At 35.9% G+C, this 17,337-nt stretch overlaps 1 protein-coding gene across 2 annotated transcripts; it reads right to left on the bottom strand.

The window, feature by feature from the left end:
* Positions 1-624: 624 nt before the first annotated feature.
* gmppaa (GDP-mannose pyrophosphorylase Aa) lies at positions 625-16,904 on the bottom strand. 2 transcript variants are annotated; one of them, XM_028437027.1, is made up of 13 exons: positions 16,781-16,904; positions 15,102-15,199; positions 14,835-14,938; positions 13,345-13,537; positions 13,185-13,244; positions 9,684-9,814; positions 9,508-9,522; positions 4,694-4,828; positions 3,516-3,613; positions 3,398-3,444; positions 3,206-3,298; positions 1,153-1,321; positions 625-1,039 (listed from the first exon to the last, which is right to left on the bottom strand). In XM_028437027.1, the coding sequence occupies exons 1-13, from the start codon at positions 16,818-16,820 to the stop codon at positions 939-941; spliced, it is 1,284 nt and encodes a 427-aa protein (XP_028292828.1). In that variant the 5' UTR covers positions 16,821-16,904; the 3' UTR covers positions 625-938. The 2 variants fall into 2 exon arrangements, with proteins under 2 accessions (XP_028292828.1, XP_028292829.1); XM_028437028.1 differs by lacking the exon at positions 9,508-9,522.
* Positions 16,905-17,337: the final 433 nt, after the last annotated feature.

The following is a 17,337-nucleotide window of genomic DNA, read 5'->3' as shown; positions in this document are numbered from 1 at the left end:
CTCATAAGTAAATCCTAATGTGACACTTGAAACAGTGATTGCATATTTTCAGCCTTTAACCATAGTAGTCGCGTAACTCCCAGCTGCTTAGTTAACATTTACAAAAGAAATTCCAAGCTTGACTTTGTTTTGTTTTGGTTTTTATTCAGCATTCAGTGGTAGTACGGAGGAGGATTAGGGCCAAAAATCATCTCTTGGTAATGTTCTGAGAAAAAAGTCAGACTTCTGAGATTAAAGTCGGAATTCTGACATTAAAGTCAAAATTCTGAGATTACGGTGAGAATTCTGAGATTAAAGTCAGAATTTTGAGTTTAAACTCAGAATTCTAAGATTAAAGTCAGAATTCTGAGATTAAAGTCAAAATTCTGAGATTAAAGTCAAAATTATGAGATTAAAGTCCGAATTCTAAGATTAAAGTCAGAATTCTAGGATTAAAGTCAGAATTCTGTGATTAATTGCAAAATTCTGACTTTTTTCTGAGAACATTAGTAATAAAAAAAAACATTGGACCTTGCTTTTTTATTAGTGGCCCTAATCCTCTTCCGTATGATAGTGATATTAAAGTATTTCCTGTTGTCATGTTGAAATTACGCAACACTTCTCAAAGACGACCTTAAAAGCCAATAAAGTCGACTAGAAACATTTATTTTCATTCCATCTACATATATTACACATTCTATACGTGTGCAAAACAACACAAGAACAAACCTGTGGGCATGAACGATTGCATTTTTTCAAGGTGAATCAATATGCATTATTATTATTATTAGCCTTAATGGCACTTACAGTGCTGCATAAACGCTGGGGGACAAATATATTAAATGACCTTTCAGAACAATGTAATGGCTGCTTCAAATCTTTCCTTTTGGAGGTTTTATGTACAGTAACTCAGAGGCAGAGACGGCAGCATCCTTCATCGGTGACATTGAGAATATTAACTACAGAATAATTTGGTTTTTGAAGCTGCGGTTCAGGTCTTTATGTGGGAGGACGATAGAGTTCAGAATAATCACCTCAGAGGGGATGGTCACGTTACAACCTGAGGACACAAAATCTCAGTTATTACCAGAATGATCAAAAACATGCAAACGTTTCGCAGCAAAGTCATGATAAAACACACTTTACAACTTAAAAGCAAAACTGTGCACACACCCAAAATAGTGATTGAAGGTGTGAGTTTTCCCTCTCTGAACAGGGTCTCACTGTCCATCTTTGCCAAAGGATCGTTGGGATTGGGGTCACTCGGGGTTCCTTCTACTCTCGCCCACTTTCCAACGGTGCTATCCCATCCCACAATGCTGTTCAATACGCAGCAGTGGTCCTATAGTGGGAAAACACAAAGAATAGCTAAGATTTAGGAATGGTAATCTGTAAATAATCACACAATTAACATAAAACTGAAGCAAAGGAAGTGATTCCCTCCACAATAAGAGCGTGTAATTTGAGGACGTCGCTCGCTCTGTTGATGTTTTGACAGATAGGTGTTTAAAAGATTATGCAGTTAGCTAGCTAGCATGTAGCAAGCATCAGTTCCCAAACGTGTAATATATATTTTTTCTTTTCATTTTGTTAAAAAAAACACCACATATTTACATATACAGGTACAGTATGTCACATGGCTCTCTGAGATGCCTGACACCGGATTTCCACTGGATACTTAAGGGCTCCAGAACGTCTCTGTGCTTCACTGTCTGCGTCTGTGATACGCACAGTTGCAGCTCCACCAGACAGCGGGAATCGTGATGACTCAGCAGATCACCCTAATTCACACATAATCACGTGATATATTATGTTTTAGTCTTATACAGTGGTTCTCAAAGTACCCTTATTTCTGAATCCAAGCAGTTCCTTTTTGTGACGACAACATTTTGCTCAGAATACTGTGAAAAACAACTGTAGATCATAATGATGGAATGAATGAGTGATAACAAACATATGAAAGAATCTCATTTTGTAAATAAATGGAATTAAACAGTATTTAGTGCCTCCTGAATTGATTTATTTCAATAGTTTTCATCATTTCCAGTCATCTCCCGCCTGGACTGGGACCAACACTGACTCTTATTTTTAGTTCATGTTCTGATCAAGATCATTTCCACCATCATTATTATAATTACCAATTTGAAGTTAAAATAAACAGTATAAAATCCCATATTTTTAACGCTTTCATTTGTTAATTCTCCACTCTCTGGGGCCGATACACTATGATTTAAAATAAAGTGTGGTGACACAGTTTCCTCACCTGCAGCGAGATTGCAGCAATAATTTGTCCACGGGCAGAAGTAGTTTAGACCACTCTATTTAAATGAGTATTTAGTGCATCTCATTTTGAACATGGAGGGTAGGGCTGGGCAAAAAATTGATTTAATTGATTTATCAAAGTTGTAGATAAAAACAAATTTTATTTTACAAATTTGAGTTTAAAAAAAAAAAAAACAATTTTTTCCCCACCACAATTTTTTTGGACTTTTTTGCGTTCCGTCCTTGTGGGTTATCGTAGCACGATATGAGCCCGTCCCCTCTTTGTTTACGTGTTTACCCTTTGAGTAGCTATGTGTGCCACAGGCATGTTTAATGTTTTATTCACACTATACTGAGATGCTAAAGGAATAGTTTATAATTTATTTAATTGTAATGTTATATGTTATAAAATATGTAGATATCTGATTTCTTAATCAGAAAATTTAAGCTACTGTGAAGTTGCTGTTGCACTTTTGCTTAAACCTGGTTAAAGCTTGAAATTGTTGAATGACAGAGTCTCATTTACTTTTTATTTTGATATTGTTCTATGCATTTTAACTCTTAAAGACAATCAGAGTGATAAAGTTGCACTTTATACAGAATATCTGATGTCTGCAGTCATTTTTAAGTGCATTGAAATAAAAAAAAATAATTGAAAATCGAATCGAAACTCAAATTTTTCTTTAAAAATCTGTGTTTTTTTTTGGAAAAAAATAGCCCAGCCTTAGTGGAGGGTGAAGGAGAACTGAGTGTGAGGAAGTGAGGTTATTCTGTCTGTGCACTAATTCTTGTCACACACAAGCTTATCTTTGCTGAATTTGCTTCCGGCAATAATATAAGAGTCGTTACGCAGCTGTGCTGGAGCACATACGCATGGATACGCATCTAATGGAGATCAGGGGTGAGAAGTGACAGCATGAGAGAAAAGTATTCATGCACAGACTGAGCACGTGCGTGACGTCACCTGTAGATTTGCCCCGTGGAGGACGATGGATTCTCGAACTCTGACCCCAGCACTGATAGTTACGCCAGTGCCAATAGAGACGTTAGGACCTAACTGGGATTGGGAAAGAACCAGTTACTCTGACACCTAATGAACATATTCATATGATAATATAGTATGGAGCTGTTATTGTGAGAGGAAATGAAGTGTTACCGTTGCAGTGGGGTCGATGTTGGCTGTAGGATGAATATAGACGTTTCCTAGACGACAAGGAAAAGGAGAATGAATGGATCTGTTTGAGTCAATGTGAGGAAAGATTTATATTTTATACCACTTATTTTGGGTCCTCCCTTCTTGTTTGTAGCCAGTCTTTCAGGATGCGTTTTGTGATATTGATTCAGATACAGTCGACTGGCATAAATTGCAGATCTAGGAAAAAAAAAAGTTACTAATTTAGAATTACAAGCAGCAACTGTGAAATACCAACCTGATAGCCCAACAGACTTTCTTTTTTTAAAGAAAAATTACTTTTTTATGTTTGTGATACAGTGTTAAGAGTATCACTATAGTAACCAGATACACCAGCTCAGATATTTATATACAGTATTTATTTTTATTTTTTTAACTAGATTTATATTTGAGGGAGTGAAAGTATAGAATATAGATGTTTGAGACTGTGTGTGGTGTTTTAATTTGAAAAAGAGTTATAATTAAAAATGACAAATACATAATTTTTATCTAATTAACTATTTCATTATTCTACTGTATTTATTTTTTAAACTACATTTATATTCAAGAAGTGAAAGTATAAAATACAGTTGTTTGAGATTGTGCATGTTGTGTTAATTTGAAAAAGAGTAATATATAAAAAAATTACAAACAATATTATTTTTATCTATTTATTTAATTACTTTAATTACTTACTAATTTTTATTTCATTATTTAATGAACTATTTAAATGTTTCTATTGTATTTGAGGCAGTGAAAGTATAGAATACAGATGTTTGAGATTGTGTTGTGCTTTAATTTGAAAAAGAGCAGTAATTAAAAAATTACAAAAACATTATTTGTATTTAATTATTTAATTAATTATTCTAATGTATTTTTGAGGAAGTGAAAGTATAGAATACAGATGTTTGACCTTGTGTGTGGTGTTTTAATTTGAAAGAGTAATAATTTAAAAATTACAATAACATATGTTTTTTATTTTTATTTCATTATGTAATTAACTATTTAATTATAAAAATGTTCTATTGTATATCTTAAAATACATTTATATTTTAGGAAGTTAAAGTACAGAATACAGTTGTTTGAGATTGTGTTTTGTTTTATTTGAAAAATATTAATATTAATCTAATAATAATTTTAATCAGTAATTTTTGTAATCAATTACCAGACATGGGGTCACAACCCCAAGGTTGAAAAACACAGCACTAATGTATGTGAGTGCATTTATTAGAGTTTTTCCAAGTGTGTTCCCTTCCTGCATTCTGATTGGTTGTCACTCACCCAGCTGATTTAATCTGACTCCAGAAACCCAGGGTTTTATAAACGTAGAGTTTTCCTTGTCCTGCCAGAGCCGTGAAGACGTCCTGCTCCAGCCTGATGGCCTCAGCCCTGTGCCACCCATTGGTCGACTCCTCTCTGCAACACAGAGATCAGATGTTTGATCGGCTCATTGATCACAGCTAATACCACAACAATTATTTATTTTATTACAGCGAAGCTTCATCTACAAAACCTGAGATTTATGGCACGGTTTGTAACGGCAGATGAAGCGGACGAGGCAAATATTTTCTATGTCACACACAAAAGCCTTTCTTTTTTTTTCTGAATGATGTGTGTAGAACAGCAATGTATTTTAATCCTTCATTGCATCCTTAAATTTTAATTAAAATAAATAATAATTAAAAAAAAAAGGAATTTAATTGTGCCAACAAAATAAATTGACAAATTCTAAAAAAAAAACTAAATAATAAGCCCTCGGATTTTTTCGTCCAGAATTTGTTTTGATTATGTTTGTTATATGGTGTGTGGTAAAGAATACAAAAATTGATAATTAGAAGATTTAAATAATAATAATAATTTAATAATCATTGTAATCAGTTAGTTTTTTTATCAATTTCTAGAAATTTCAGGCGACCCCATTTTAATTCCAGGTGACCCCACATGGAGTCACGACACCAAGGTTAAAAAACACTGGTTTAGTGCTCCCTGAATAGCTGAATACATGTAATTCTATAGTTTTTATCATTTATGGCCATTTCTTTAGAATTATTTACATTAACTCATCATTTAAATCCACATGATCCATTTATATATATATATATATATATATATATATATATATATATATATATATATATATATATATATATATAGGTTATTTTTATAGCTATGTTATCATTTTTCTTTGGCAGGAGATGGCAGGAGTTGATATTGTCAGGGTTCAGGACAATGTCCTTCGACTCCAGGTAGTCAATGACCTGTTGTTCAATCGATTTTGTTTCTTCGTCACTCGCGTAACTCCTGGGTTTTATCTTTAGGCCTGTGATGATGACATCTTTCTCTCTTTCCTTTTGTTCCAGCTGTTCAACCCTGGCGTTCAACAATTTTATCTCTTCAGCATTTCTTTCATTCTTTTCTTTCAGTAGCTTTGCTTCGCTTTGTAGGTTTTCCAGTGAGTTTTCCAGCGTCTTTTCCAACGACTTTATCTCCAACAGAATGAGAACAGATACTTTTCCTGAATCAGTGTTCAACCTTATGTCATTGATCACTTTGATAAGAGCAGTTACAGTGCTGTGATGAGAACGAAAACCTGACTGAAATTGATCAAATATTTTGTTGAATGTTAAGAATTGACTCAGTTGGTTGAAGACCACCTTCTCAATGATCTTGGCCATGAATGGAAGGTTGCTGATTGGTCTATAGTTAGCCAGTATAGAGGCATCCAGAGGTTTCACAGCAGCTACTTTCAGGGATTTTGGTACCGTGCCTGATTGGAATGAGCAGGCTAAAGGAACTGATATAATTTCATATTTTGGACAGCAACGTTCTAAACTTTTCATTTATATTTGAGTTAACTGCCTCATGTGCTGTTAAAACATGTTTGTATCGTTTCACAAGTATTGTTCAATGTTTTACAATAAAATAAAATAGGAATATTCAAGGTGTATGCTCTGTTAAAATAAAAATAAAAAATCAGCTGATCAGGCTTTTAAATAAATTGGTGCACTGCTAATATATATGTGTGTGTGTATATATATATATATATATATATTTCAGCCAATTATGTTCTTGTCATGTGAGGATTTTTCTTCTAATTTCTACTCCCATAGAAAGTCAATGGTGAAATAATATTTTAATCCAATGTTTTAATTCTTAGTTATGTGTGATCCAGTTCCTGGAATATTATGACGTTATTCCTAAAAAAAAAAAAAAAAAAACCCAATAACTTTACGGTTAAAAAATACGAAATGGGACTTTGGAAGCTACCTTAAAACAGGAAGTCTACGCTACCATGGCAACCATTAGATGCCTTGAACCTCATCAAACCAGAGTGAGTTACGTGATTGGAGTGCTTCCTTTAATAATCACCAGTTTGCTAAACGTGGATCTCTACAAACGTGTGTTTAAAGTGATTTTTATTGCAAATGCAGCTTTTAATCACCTCTTATTTCTACTAGTGAAGCTGACATAAAACAATCTTTCAGTTGAGCTGTCTTTGTCATTGGGATTGAGGACCCCTGTCATTGTTTTTGTGGACGTCTGAAATCTTAGATTACGCCGTTTGTAAGATCTAATATTTAAAAAAAACAACCTAAAGGCTTGGTTCTATCTGAGTCTCAGTAGAAAAGCAGTGATTTAAAGGCCCTTCACAAATGCATTACAAACATTAACTTTGATGGTGTCACTACTGACTACTGGCTTCAAACCACAGCTGCCTCTCAGCGCCTCCAACTTAATCTTAAGCAAAAGAGGCAACGTGTTCCATATTAATCAGGCTTTCTGGCATCTTGTATTGTGGGAGCCTTAAGATGAAACGACGTGTTAAATATTGATGAAAAGAATATTTTAAAAGGCTCGCACGGCACCCATAATCGAAGTTTGTTGTAAAAGCGAGGCGATGTGCTGAGAGGCTCTGCGTTCCCTGAGAGACTTCTATCAAGAACCTCGGACGTGTTCAACTGTTCTGCTGATTCGTGGATCGGCTTGATTTAAGTGCTATCGATGTTTCCGCAGGTGAATTACATGCACAGCGTGGGTCGTGGCCCTTTTGTTGTATACTTCAAGTGTCCTTGGTGTGCTAATTGTGGTCTCGGTGACTCCACGGTAAAGAAAAACACAGAAAGTGTTTAAAATAATACAGAAAACAGTGAATCAATCCATTGATTCATGGAGTTACATTAGCTGCTGTGGACAAAGTGAGTGTAGCAGCTACAAAAACACACATGACAGGATTTCTAGAGACAATAATAAAGCAGCAGTGCAGCGGGGTATTCCATAAAGGAGGGTTAACAAACTCTGAGTCTATCCATAAACTCTGGGTCAATATACCCCGCGATGGGAAACTCTGGGTATCTGATTCCATTACAGCTGGTATGAAGTGGGTCAATCAACCCTGAGTATGTAAACCTTGGGTTGCTGACGTGCACGCACGCACGCGATAAAAAGCCATCATCAATGGATCGAAGATGAGTCGAGCTGCCATGGCAAACACCCGGAAAATAGTGATTTATTCACCGTAATGGGTGAAATAAGCCGGTGTTTGAGGAATATGAGCCTGTTCTAAAGGTGCGTTCAGTCTTCAGTGACTATAGTGGCTTAAATCACCCGTAATCAGTCACACTTTTTGGTCGCTTCATCACTTTATTGCTTCAGTGACGTGACGAGCGGTGAATAATATGAATAAAACGTGTCTGAGGAGACGTGTCAGCAGCTTAGGATGGCTACATAGAGAGCCATCCTGTTACACTGGATATTAAGACAGTAAATGCCGCTTGATATTGCATCATTTATATTGATTTTTAATGTAATATTGTCGCCAGAGTCCTCTCGACGTCCTAAAAATGTCATAAAAAAACACTGAAGCGGGACGCAAACCTGCGACCCATCGCTTCCAAGAGCAGCGTCACAACTCACTGCGCCATCATATCTTCAAAGAGCTGTGATCTACAGATTTAACTGTAAAACAATATAAAACAACAATCGAGCCTTAAAAGTGGATTCATTTAAACTATCATCTCCTCCTTTACATTCTCCACAGGTTTGTATTCAGTGAACTTTACTACAGACGTCAGTTTTAATGCAGATCAACCTCTCAGTGTGTTTCACTTAATGATCTACATCTACAATGTTAAAATGAAAACTACCGTTTGCACACACAAAAAAAAAAAAAATTAGTAATGATGTGAACACGTCTGTGGTGTGTGATGTTACTAATGTGTTTCAGAGAAGAGTTAAGGTTCATTAAAGTGTTCAGAAACGGTGTTCAGGTGGGCGGAGCCAGGTAGAAACCTAGGGTTTCTTTGATGAAACCTGCCAGCGACCAGGTTTAGTTCACGGAAAGTGTTGCCATGGAAACATACTCAGAGAAGAACATACCTCGCGTTTAGGAATGAGATACTCAGAGTTTCCCTCATTTCAGCCTGAACATACTCAGAGTTTGAACATAACCCGCTTTATGGAATACCCCTCAGGAAAGCAGCATATGTTCTACAGTGTTAAACAAGGAAAAGACTGCACGACATCAACCTAAGTGCACAAACACTGTTAGAGTTTATCAGGAAAGGTCACCACTTAGGGCTGATCAATTATAGAAAAAATCATCATTATTTTAGTCATAACTGAAATCATGATTATTTGTCAACCAAAAAGTAATTAATGTTTTCACAACAAAATCAGTTGGAACAACAACAAATATAAAAACGCAAACAACAAATAATAATACTACAAATTAATTTTGACACTTCTAAATAAACTAAAGAAACACAACAACCCTGACTGACATGTCGTCTTTTAATATATATGTAAAAAAAATAAATAAAGCGTTTTACTAAAGAGATGACAAGCAGTAAGTTTTCTCTTTGTTATGGAAATAATAACACACCAAAAAAATTGAATAAATAAATAAATGAATGAATGAATGAAGGAATAAATAAATGAATGAATGAATGAAGGAATAAATAAATAAATAAATAAATAAATAAATAAAGGTGGGTGTTGTGAAAAATTTCCCATGGCATGTATAAGCTTAAGGACAGATCACACCACATTCTACGTGCTCTATAACCACACCATGCAACCTTAGCGTACCAACTTACCCATCAAAGGAATATCTGATGATATATGAGGGAACAGGAAACATGAAAGGTAAGAAAGGGAATGAAAAAAGAATTAAAAAAAAGGAAAAAACATGAAGTAAATGAAATTCACGAGCAGCCTCAGGACAGATCTGGATTAGAAGAAAGACAGAAAGAAAAGAACAGTTTCAACTCACAGCAACATCTCCTCCTGGTTCTTCTGGAACACGCCACCGATGTGTTGGAAGATGTCTGGGCTAAACAGGTAAATACCACAGTTGATGATGTCACTGACAAACGTGCTCGGTTTCTCCACGTAATGCAACACCTGGGTGGGAAAAAAGGTGAGTTTAAAGTTAATTATTTAACTAATTATTTAAAGCAGTGGTTCTCAAACTTTTTTGTGTGTATTCTCCACTGAACAAAGGTGAATTCTCATGCCCATCCCCCCCTAAAAGTAACATCATATTTCATAATAAATAAAACATTTAAAACTAAATTCAACTAATTACCTGTATAAAAAAACAAATGTAAAAGTGCAGGAAATAGGAAAACACTGTAATCTGTGCAAAAAAAATCTTAAGAACTCATGTTTATTGTTACGCTTTATCTCACATGCAGACGTAAATCATTATTTTTGCGCTTCTCTACGCTACATTTTATTTCCAGTCTGATAATCTATTGCTTTTTGAATTTTCAGGCTATTCATTATTGCTTTCTTTGTGTGTAGTCATTTTTTAAATATAAAAAATTAAATATTTACTCCTGTTTGTCGCGAACCACCTGTCCTACATCAGCTTCTGTGAGGACAGCTGCATTCCATCAAAGACCAGGGTGAGTTATAACAATGACAAACCCTGGTTCACAACTAAGCTCAGAGGGCTGAGGGCAGACAAAGAGGTCGCTTTCAGGAGTGGAGACAGAGCCAGGTACAGAGAGTCGAAGTACACGTTTGGAAAGGAGGTGAGAAAAGCCAACACCTTCACCCCCCACATCAAAGCTACAGTCTCACCACAGCTGCTTACAGAGGCTCTCTCTCCTATCTTCCTCCCCCCCTCCCACAGAGACACCTTTCTCCATCAAAGAGAGAGATGTAAATAGACTTTTCAGGAGACAAAACCCCCGCAAGGCTTGTGGACCGGACTCTGTCTCTCCTTCCACCTTAAAGCACTGTGCTGATCAGCTGTCTCCAGTGTTCACAGACATTTTTAACACCTCACTGGAGACATGCACCGTACCAGCCTGTTTTAAGGCCTCCACCATCGTTCCTGTCCCTAAAAAGCTGAGGATCACAGGACTTAATGACTATAGACCCATCACTCTGACATCTGTGGTCATGAAGTCCTTTGAACGCCTCATGCTCTCCCACATCAAGGACATCACCGACCACCACCTGGACCCCCTGCAGTTTGCTTATAGATCCAACAGGTCTGTAGACGATGCTGTAAACCTGGCTCTCCACTTCATCCTCCAGCACCTGGACTCCCCAGGCTCCTACGCCAGGATCCTGTTTGTGGACTTCAGCTCTGCTTTCAACACTATAATCCCAGCTCTCCTTCAAGACAAGCCTTCCCAGCTGAACGTGCCAGACTCCACCTGCATGTGGATCACAGACTTCCTGTCTGACAGGAAGCAGCACGTGAAGCTGGGAAAAACCATCTCTGCTCCCCGGACCATCAGCACTGGATCTCCTCAGGGCTGTGTTCTTTCTCCTCTGCTCTTCTCCCTGTACACCAACAGCTGCACCTCCTCTCACCAGTCGGTCAAACTCCTGAAGTTTGCAGACGACACGACCATCATCGGTCTCATCTCTGATGGAGACGAGTCTGACTACAGGTGGGAGACAGACCAGCTGGTGTCCTGGTGCAGCCAGAACAACCTGGAGCTCAACGCTTTAAAGACAGTGGAGATGATAGCAGACTTCAGGAAGAACCCAGCCCCCCTCACCCCCCTCACCCTGGGAGACTCTACAGTGAGTTCTGTGGAGTACTTCTGCTTCCTGGGGACCATCATCACTCAGGACCTCAAGTGGGAGCTGAAAATCAGCTCCCTTATCAAAAAAGCTCAGCAGAGGATGTACTTCCTGCGGCAGCTGAAGAAGTTCAGTCTGCCAACAAAGATGATGGTGAACTTCTACAGCTCCATCATCCAGTCCATCCTCTGCTCCTCCATCACCATCTGGTACGCTGCAGCTACGGCCAAGGACAAGGCCAGACTGCAGCGTATCATCCACTCTGCAGAGAAGGTCATCGGCTGCAATCTGCCCTCCCTCCAGGACCTGTACGCCTCTACGATTTTGAGGCGTGCAGGAAAGATTGTGGCCGACCCCTCCCACCCCGGTCATAAACTGTTTCAATCTCTCCCTTCTGGAAGAAGGTTTCGGTCCATCAGGACCAGAACCTCCAGAAACAAAAACAGCTTCTTTCCCTCTGCCACCATCCACATGAACACACCCCAAGTCACCCACTGAACCCCCCCCACCCGATCACCACCTCCATGATGACATTATCTGCTGCACTGTATATATATATATATTTATCCTATTTATCCTTTATTCTATATCTATCCTTTATTTATCCCTCATCCTTTATATTTATCATTATTATTATTGTTGCTGGGTTGTTCTTTGTTTTTTTTCTTTATTTTTTTTTTTTTTTTTTTTGTGCACCAACTACCAAGACAAATTCCTTGTACTGTCCTTAAAACTGTACATGGCCATTAAAAACATTTCTGATTCTGATACCTCCATTCCCCACCAGAGGGGAGCGTCACACACCTTGAGAACCACTATTATTTTACTTAATGTTTCTCATGTTGAACTCGTCTTTTATTTTGAAAGACCCTTTTATTTTGACAGGCATGCTGTGAAATGCATGTTGCACAGGATAATATATAAATTTATGTTTTAAAAAAGATCAACAGCTATTTTTAAAAATTTAATTTGGTTGGTTGAATTCTAAAAAGAAAATGTGGGTTGCAATTTAATGACCGTGGCCAAATAAGGGTCCCAGGGTGAGACCAGTTGAGAACCTCTGATTTAAAGGATAAAAAAATGTCTGAAATCAGGGTAAGGGTCAATTACATTTATCAGTTACAATTAAGTTTTAACTTACCCATGTTCAATTACAATTAAATTACAATTACATTCTCAATATCTAAAGTTCAATTCCAATTAATCACAATTACTGAACTTGAAATAAATACCCTAATAAGAGTTAACCTTACTCTTGTTTTAGCTTTCTGTTAGCATCTATAATGATAATCGGCTGTAAAATACACTAAAAACAAATATCATCTAAATTATATATATAAATATACATATATATATATATATATATATATATATATAAATATACATATATATATATATAAATTATTATTATTATTATTATTATCATTATTGTTATATCTTATTTTGTTATTAATATATATTAAAAAAAAATCCTCTCTTCATCCCTTCCCTCCTGTTTCTCTCTCACACGCACGCACTCTCGCACGCACACACACCTGTACTGTAAGAAATTGTAAATACTGTTCCCTGGGTGTATGCTGTAGGGTTGTTTGTTTGTTCCTGTGTATTGTATTGTATGTTGCAAAACTAAATTAAAAAAAATTATAAAAATAAATAAATAAATAATTGCGATTTTAATTATAGTTAACCCCAACCATGTCTAAAATATAAAAAAATAAATAAATACCTCGTTTGTTTCTTCATTTTCCACGATACAGCCATAATTCATCGACTGCTTTCTGTTAGCCTGATAAACAGAAGATGAAAGTTAAAGTTGTTTATTTTCATTGAAACTTTCACAGTTTGTCCCAACACCACAAAACAACCCCCCCCCCTCTCTCTCTCACCGTTGTTCCCAGGATAACAAAGCTGTTTGGTTCTCCGTGTTCCTTCTGGAAGCTCAGCATCTCTTCCAGAGGAAACGCTGAGCAAACATCAGCATTCATCACAAAGAAAGCCTCTGGACTGCCGGAGACAATCTGGTCTCTGAAGTGATAGATTCCCCCTCCGGTGCCCAGGGCTGCGTACTCCTGCAGATACCTGCGGTGCACAGGAAGAAAAATGGCATCGCTGCAGTCATTCAACAACAATAAAACCTCCACTGGCACTAGAGAGAGAGAGAGAGAGAGAAAATTTATTTTCTTTTCAATAATCTTTTGAATCCTTCTTTTTGAGTGAAATACATAATTAACAGGATTTTATAAATCCTAAAACATTTTGCCATGAATTAAATTCTTTACCCATATTGATCTTTTGTCAGAAAAAATGTCTTTCAACTTTATTTTAGGTGAAAGTAAAACCGGTGTCTGAAAACCATTACTTTATGGAGAACAAAGGTTTAATTTATTCAAACAAACGCTTTCCAGAAAATGTAATTTGATCTACTAACATGTTCCGACTGTCAACTGCCAGTCTTCTTCAGAGGCGTCTGCTGATTACTTTGATGTTTCTTTTACTTCCGAGTAATCATTCCAGCAAGTTATTTGTGTCTTTCTTTTGAATAACATGTTAAGGTTTCATTTACTCAGATCAAAGATTTTCAGGATATTCCTGACATGTTACGACTGTCACCTGCCAGTCTTCTTCAGAGGCGTCTGCTGATCACTTTGAAAGTTCCTGGTCTTACGCGTAAAAATCCCAGCAAGTCATTGTTTTGTCTTCTTTTTGAATAATATGTTAAGATTTCATTTATTCAGACAAAGGTTTTTCAGGAAATTTACTTTGGTGTCCTCACATGTTTTGACTGTCAACTGCCAATCTTTATCAGATGTGTCTGCTGATCGCTTTGATGTTTCCCTGTCTTCCGCATAATAATTCCAGCAAGTTCTATTTTTTGTCTTCTTTTTTAATATGTTAAGGTTTCATTTATTCAGACAAACATTTTTTTCAAGAAATTTACTTTGATCCCCTGACATGTTTCAACTATCAACTGCCAGTCTTCTTCAGAGGTGTCTGCTGATCGCTTTGATGTTTCCGTGATGTAATAATTCCAGCAAGTTCTTTTTGAACGATATTGTAAGGTTTCATTTATTCAGCGTTGTCAACGTTTTTTCAGGAAATTTACTTTGATCGCCTGATATGTTTCGACTGTCAACAGCGAGCCTTATTCAGATATGTCAGCTAATTGCTTTGATGTATCCTTGTCTTACGCGTAATAATCCCAGCAAGTCATTTTTGTCTTCTTTTTTAATATGTTAAGTTTCATTTATTCAGACAAATGTTTTTTTCAGGAAATTTACTTTGATCTCCTGAGATCAAAGTAAATTTCAGGAGATCAAAATAAAATTTCCTGAAAAACCTTAACAAGACAAAGACAACCTGCTAGTCCTTATTTTACCTTATGGAAATCTTGAACTCCTGCTGAGCATTTAACAGGAATCTGTTGAGTTCTTCATTTGGCTGATAAAAGCCCATGAGCAGAATCTCCTTCATATTTGGGACCTTTAAAGAGAAGTAAATCACTATGAGGAGGAAGAATGTTGTACAAAACATACAAATAACTAAAAGACATTGTGTTTAGGATTCTGTCAGAACTGCAAACCTAAAAATCTACCTTTTTGTGTGAATTTTCCCCTGATTATGGAGGAAATATGGGAGTGCTCACCTTTGCACATGCTTCAATGTGGTGTTGGAGCATGGGAACACCAGCCACAGGAAACAAAGGTTTGGGAACTTCAAATGACAGAGGCCGGAATCTGGTGCCTGGAAGAGAAAGTGACATTTATTGGAAGAAAAAAAATACTGAATGAGTGACAAAACACAATCAATGTCTAAAACTGAAAATGAAATACAAAGGTGCATTAATGAAATGAATATTGTGCCAAAAAAGTATTTAAAAAATCAAATAAAAACCTAAACTATCCAAACTAACAAACTGAACTGTAGTCTGTAAGGACAATGAGACCTTTTTTTTTTTTTCTATTTTCTGAACTTAAAAAAGTAAACATGAATTCAAATTTAGCATTTGAGCAAAACCATCACAACAATGCTGACCTGAATAACTACATTAATACAATATGTAATGTTTACAGAGGTGACAAGTAAAGTACAAATACTCTGTTTCTGTACTTAAGTATTTTTTTTCTGGTATATCTACTTTACTTGAGTATTTATTTTTTTGGCATCTTTTTACTTTTACCCTTTACTTTTTTAAACAAATATCTGTACTTTCTGCTCCTTCAAAGATGACGTGACGTAAAAAGACGCAAACCAACAAAAATGTTTTGGGTTTTATTGAGCATTTGCACTTTTTTTCCCCTTTTCTCAACACATTATATTTACACATTGTATCTATTATGAGTGCTAAATTCCTCAGATGTCCAAAGGTAATAGTTTTAATTTATGTCCATGTACACCTACAAGTTCTTAAAAAAAAAAAGAAAAAACATGAAATTTGCTGGTTTAAAAACCCTGTCTTATTATTGAAGGGAAATTTGTTGTACTTTTTTACTAAAGTACATTTAGTAGCATGTACTTATTTTTAACTTTTACTCAAGTAAGGGAGCAAATTCAATACTTTTACTTGTACCAGAGTCATTTTTTTATTCAAGTATCTATACTTATACTTGAGTACTGAAGACTAGTATTTTTGCCACTTCTGAATGTTTATTTTAAACAAAGAAATTACTTATAATACAAGTTCATTGATTCAATACCAATGAGAGTTAGTTTTAGGAGAGGATTTATCTATTGCATTTTATTTATTTATTTATTCACGACATGAGAAAGGATCAGCATTTGAACTAAACCACAGTAATGTAGTTTACAATGTAATGTATTATAGAAGACATTATATTTGACTTACGATAAGTTTTTTTTTTACATGATTAAATATTCTGTATACACTGTATCGATAGCCTATAATATATTGTTTCACTGTCAATATTATAAAAATATATCGTTGTATAATCAGCAGGCTAATTTACACGGTGCTATTTGGTTAACATTGGACTAATCTGACTATCATTGGGGTTTTTTTAGGTTCACTGACACTAGAAACACGTTTTTTTTTTTTTTTTTTTAAACCAAATAACCAAAAGTGCACCTCATTGTACTTTAACTTCAAATATTTTCAGTCAGCAAACAGTGAAAACGGTGTTATTATCCATTATTGTTCATTATTTATTGACTGATCGTGACGCTTGTCTGTTAATGTGTGATGCGTTCACGTTCCGCCACGTCAGTCAAACACAACACGACTCTCTCAGTTAGCATTAGCATCCTAGCTTAGCAATAACCACTCACAGCAGTCTTAGAACACATCAATGACAAAGTTAAGCCCACCTTTCTGCGGACCTCCGATTAAAATCACCGCTTTAAGCATGTTGACAGCAGAGGAGCAGCGAGATGACGGAGGAGCTGATGAAAAACTACAAATCCAGCAACAGCTGAACTGCGGTTTCCGCTTCCGACGCGTGGTATTGTGACGTCACGTACGTGATGACGTACGCGTGACCGTTCATAAAGAAAAACTATTAAAACACTATTAAAGAGCTCTTAAAAAAAAAAAAAAAAAAAAAAAACTATGATAGAGCTCTAAATTTAAAACCCCTACCATGCAATAGTATCTAATATTGTTATTAATCTAAAATCTTAATTGGAAATATTTATAAAAGCAACTCTGCATATTTTTTGTAGACGAGGCTTTTTCTGGCTCAGTTTCTGTTCAACATGATGTTAATATTGTTCTGTTTAATTGTTCACCTGTTGAATGTGTACAGAAAATCTAAAATAAATATATACACATTGTAATAATGTTCAGTGATTAACGATGCCAAATTGTTAAATTATAATCTGAGCAAAAATAATGCGCTTGTCTTTCTGCTACACCAATATTCAGT

This window comes from Gouania willdenowi, chromosome 21 (genome assembly GCF_900634775.1).
Source record: "Gouania willdenowi chromosome 21, fGouWil2.1, whole genome shotgun sequence".
Taxonomy (NCBI): domain Eukaryota; kingdom Metazoa; phylum Chordata; class Actinopteri; order Blenniiformes; family Gobiesocidae; genus Gouania; species Gouania willdenowi.
This window is presented reverse-complemented; position numbering and strand designations above follow the sequence as displayed.

Coding starts and splice junctions, on each gene's coding strand:
- gmppaa (XM_028437027.1), bottom strand. CDS start 16,820: ATGCTTAAAGCGGTGATTTTAATCGGAGGTCCGCAGAAAG. Junction 1,322..3,205: donor TCCACGGGGCAAATCTACAG/GTGACGTCACGC, acceptor TTCCCACTATAG/GACCACTGCTGCGTATTGAA. Junction 1,040..1,152: donor ACCTTCAATCACTATTTTGG/GTGTGTGCACAG, acceptor TTGTGTCCTCAG/GTTGTAACGTGACCATCCCC.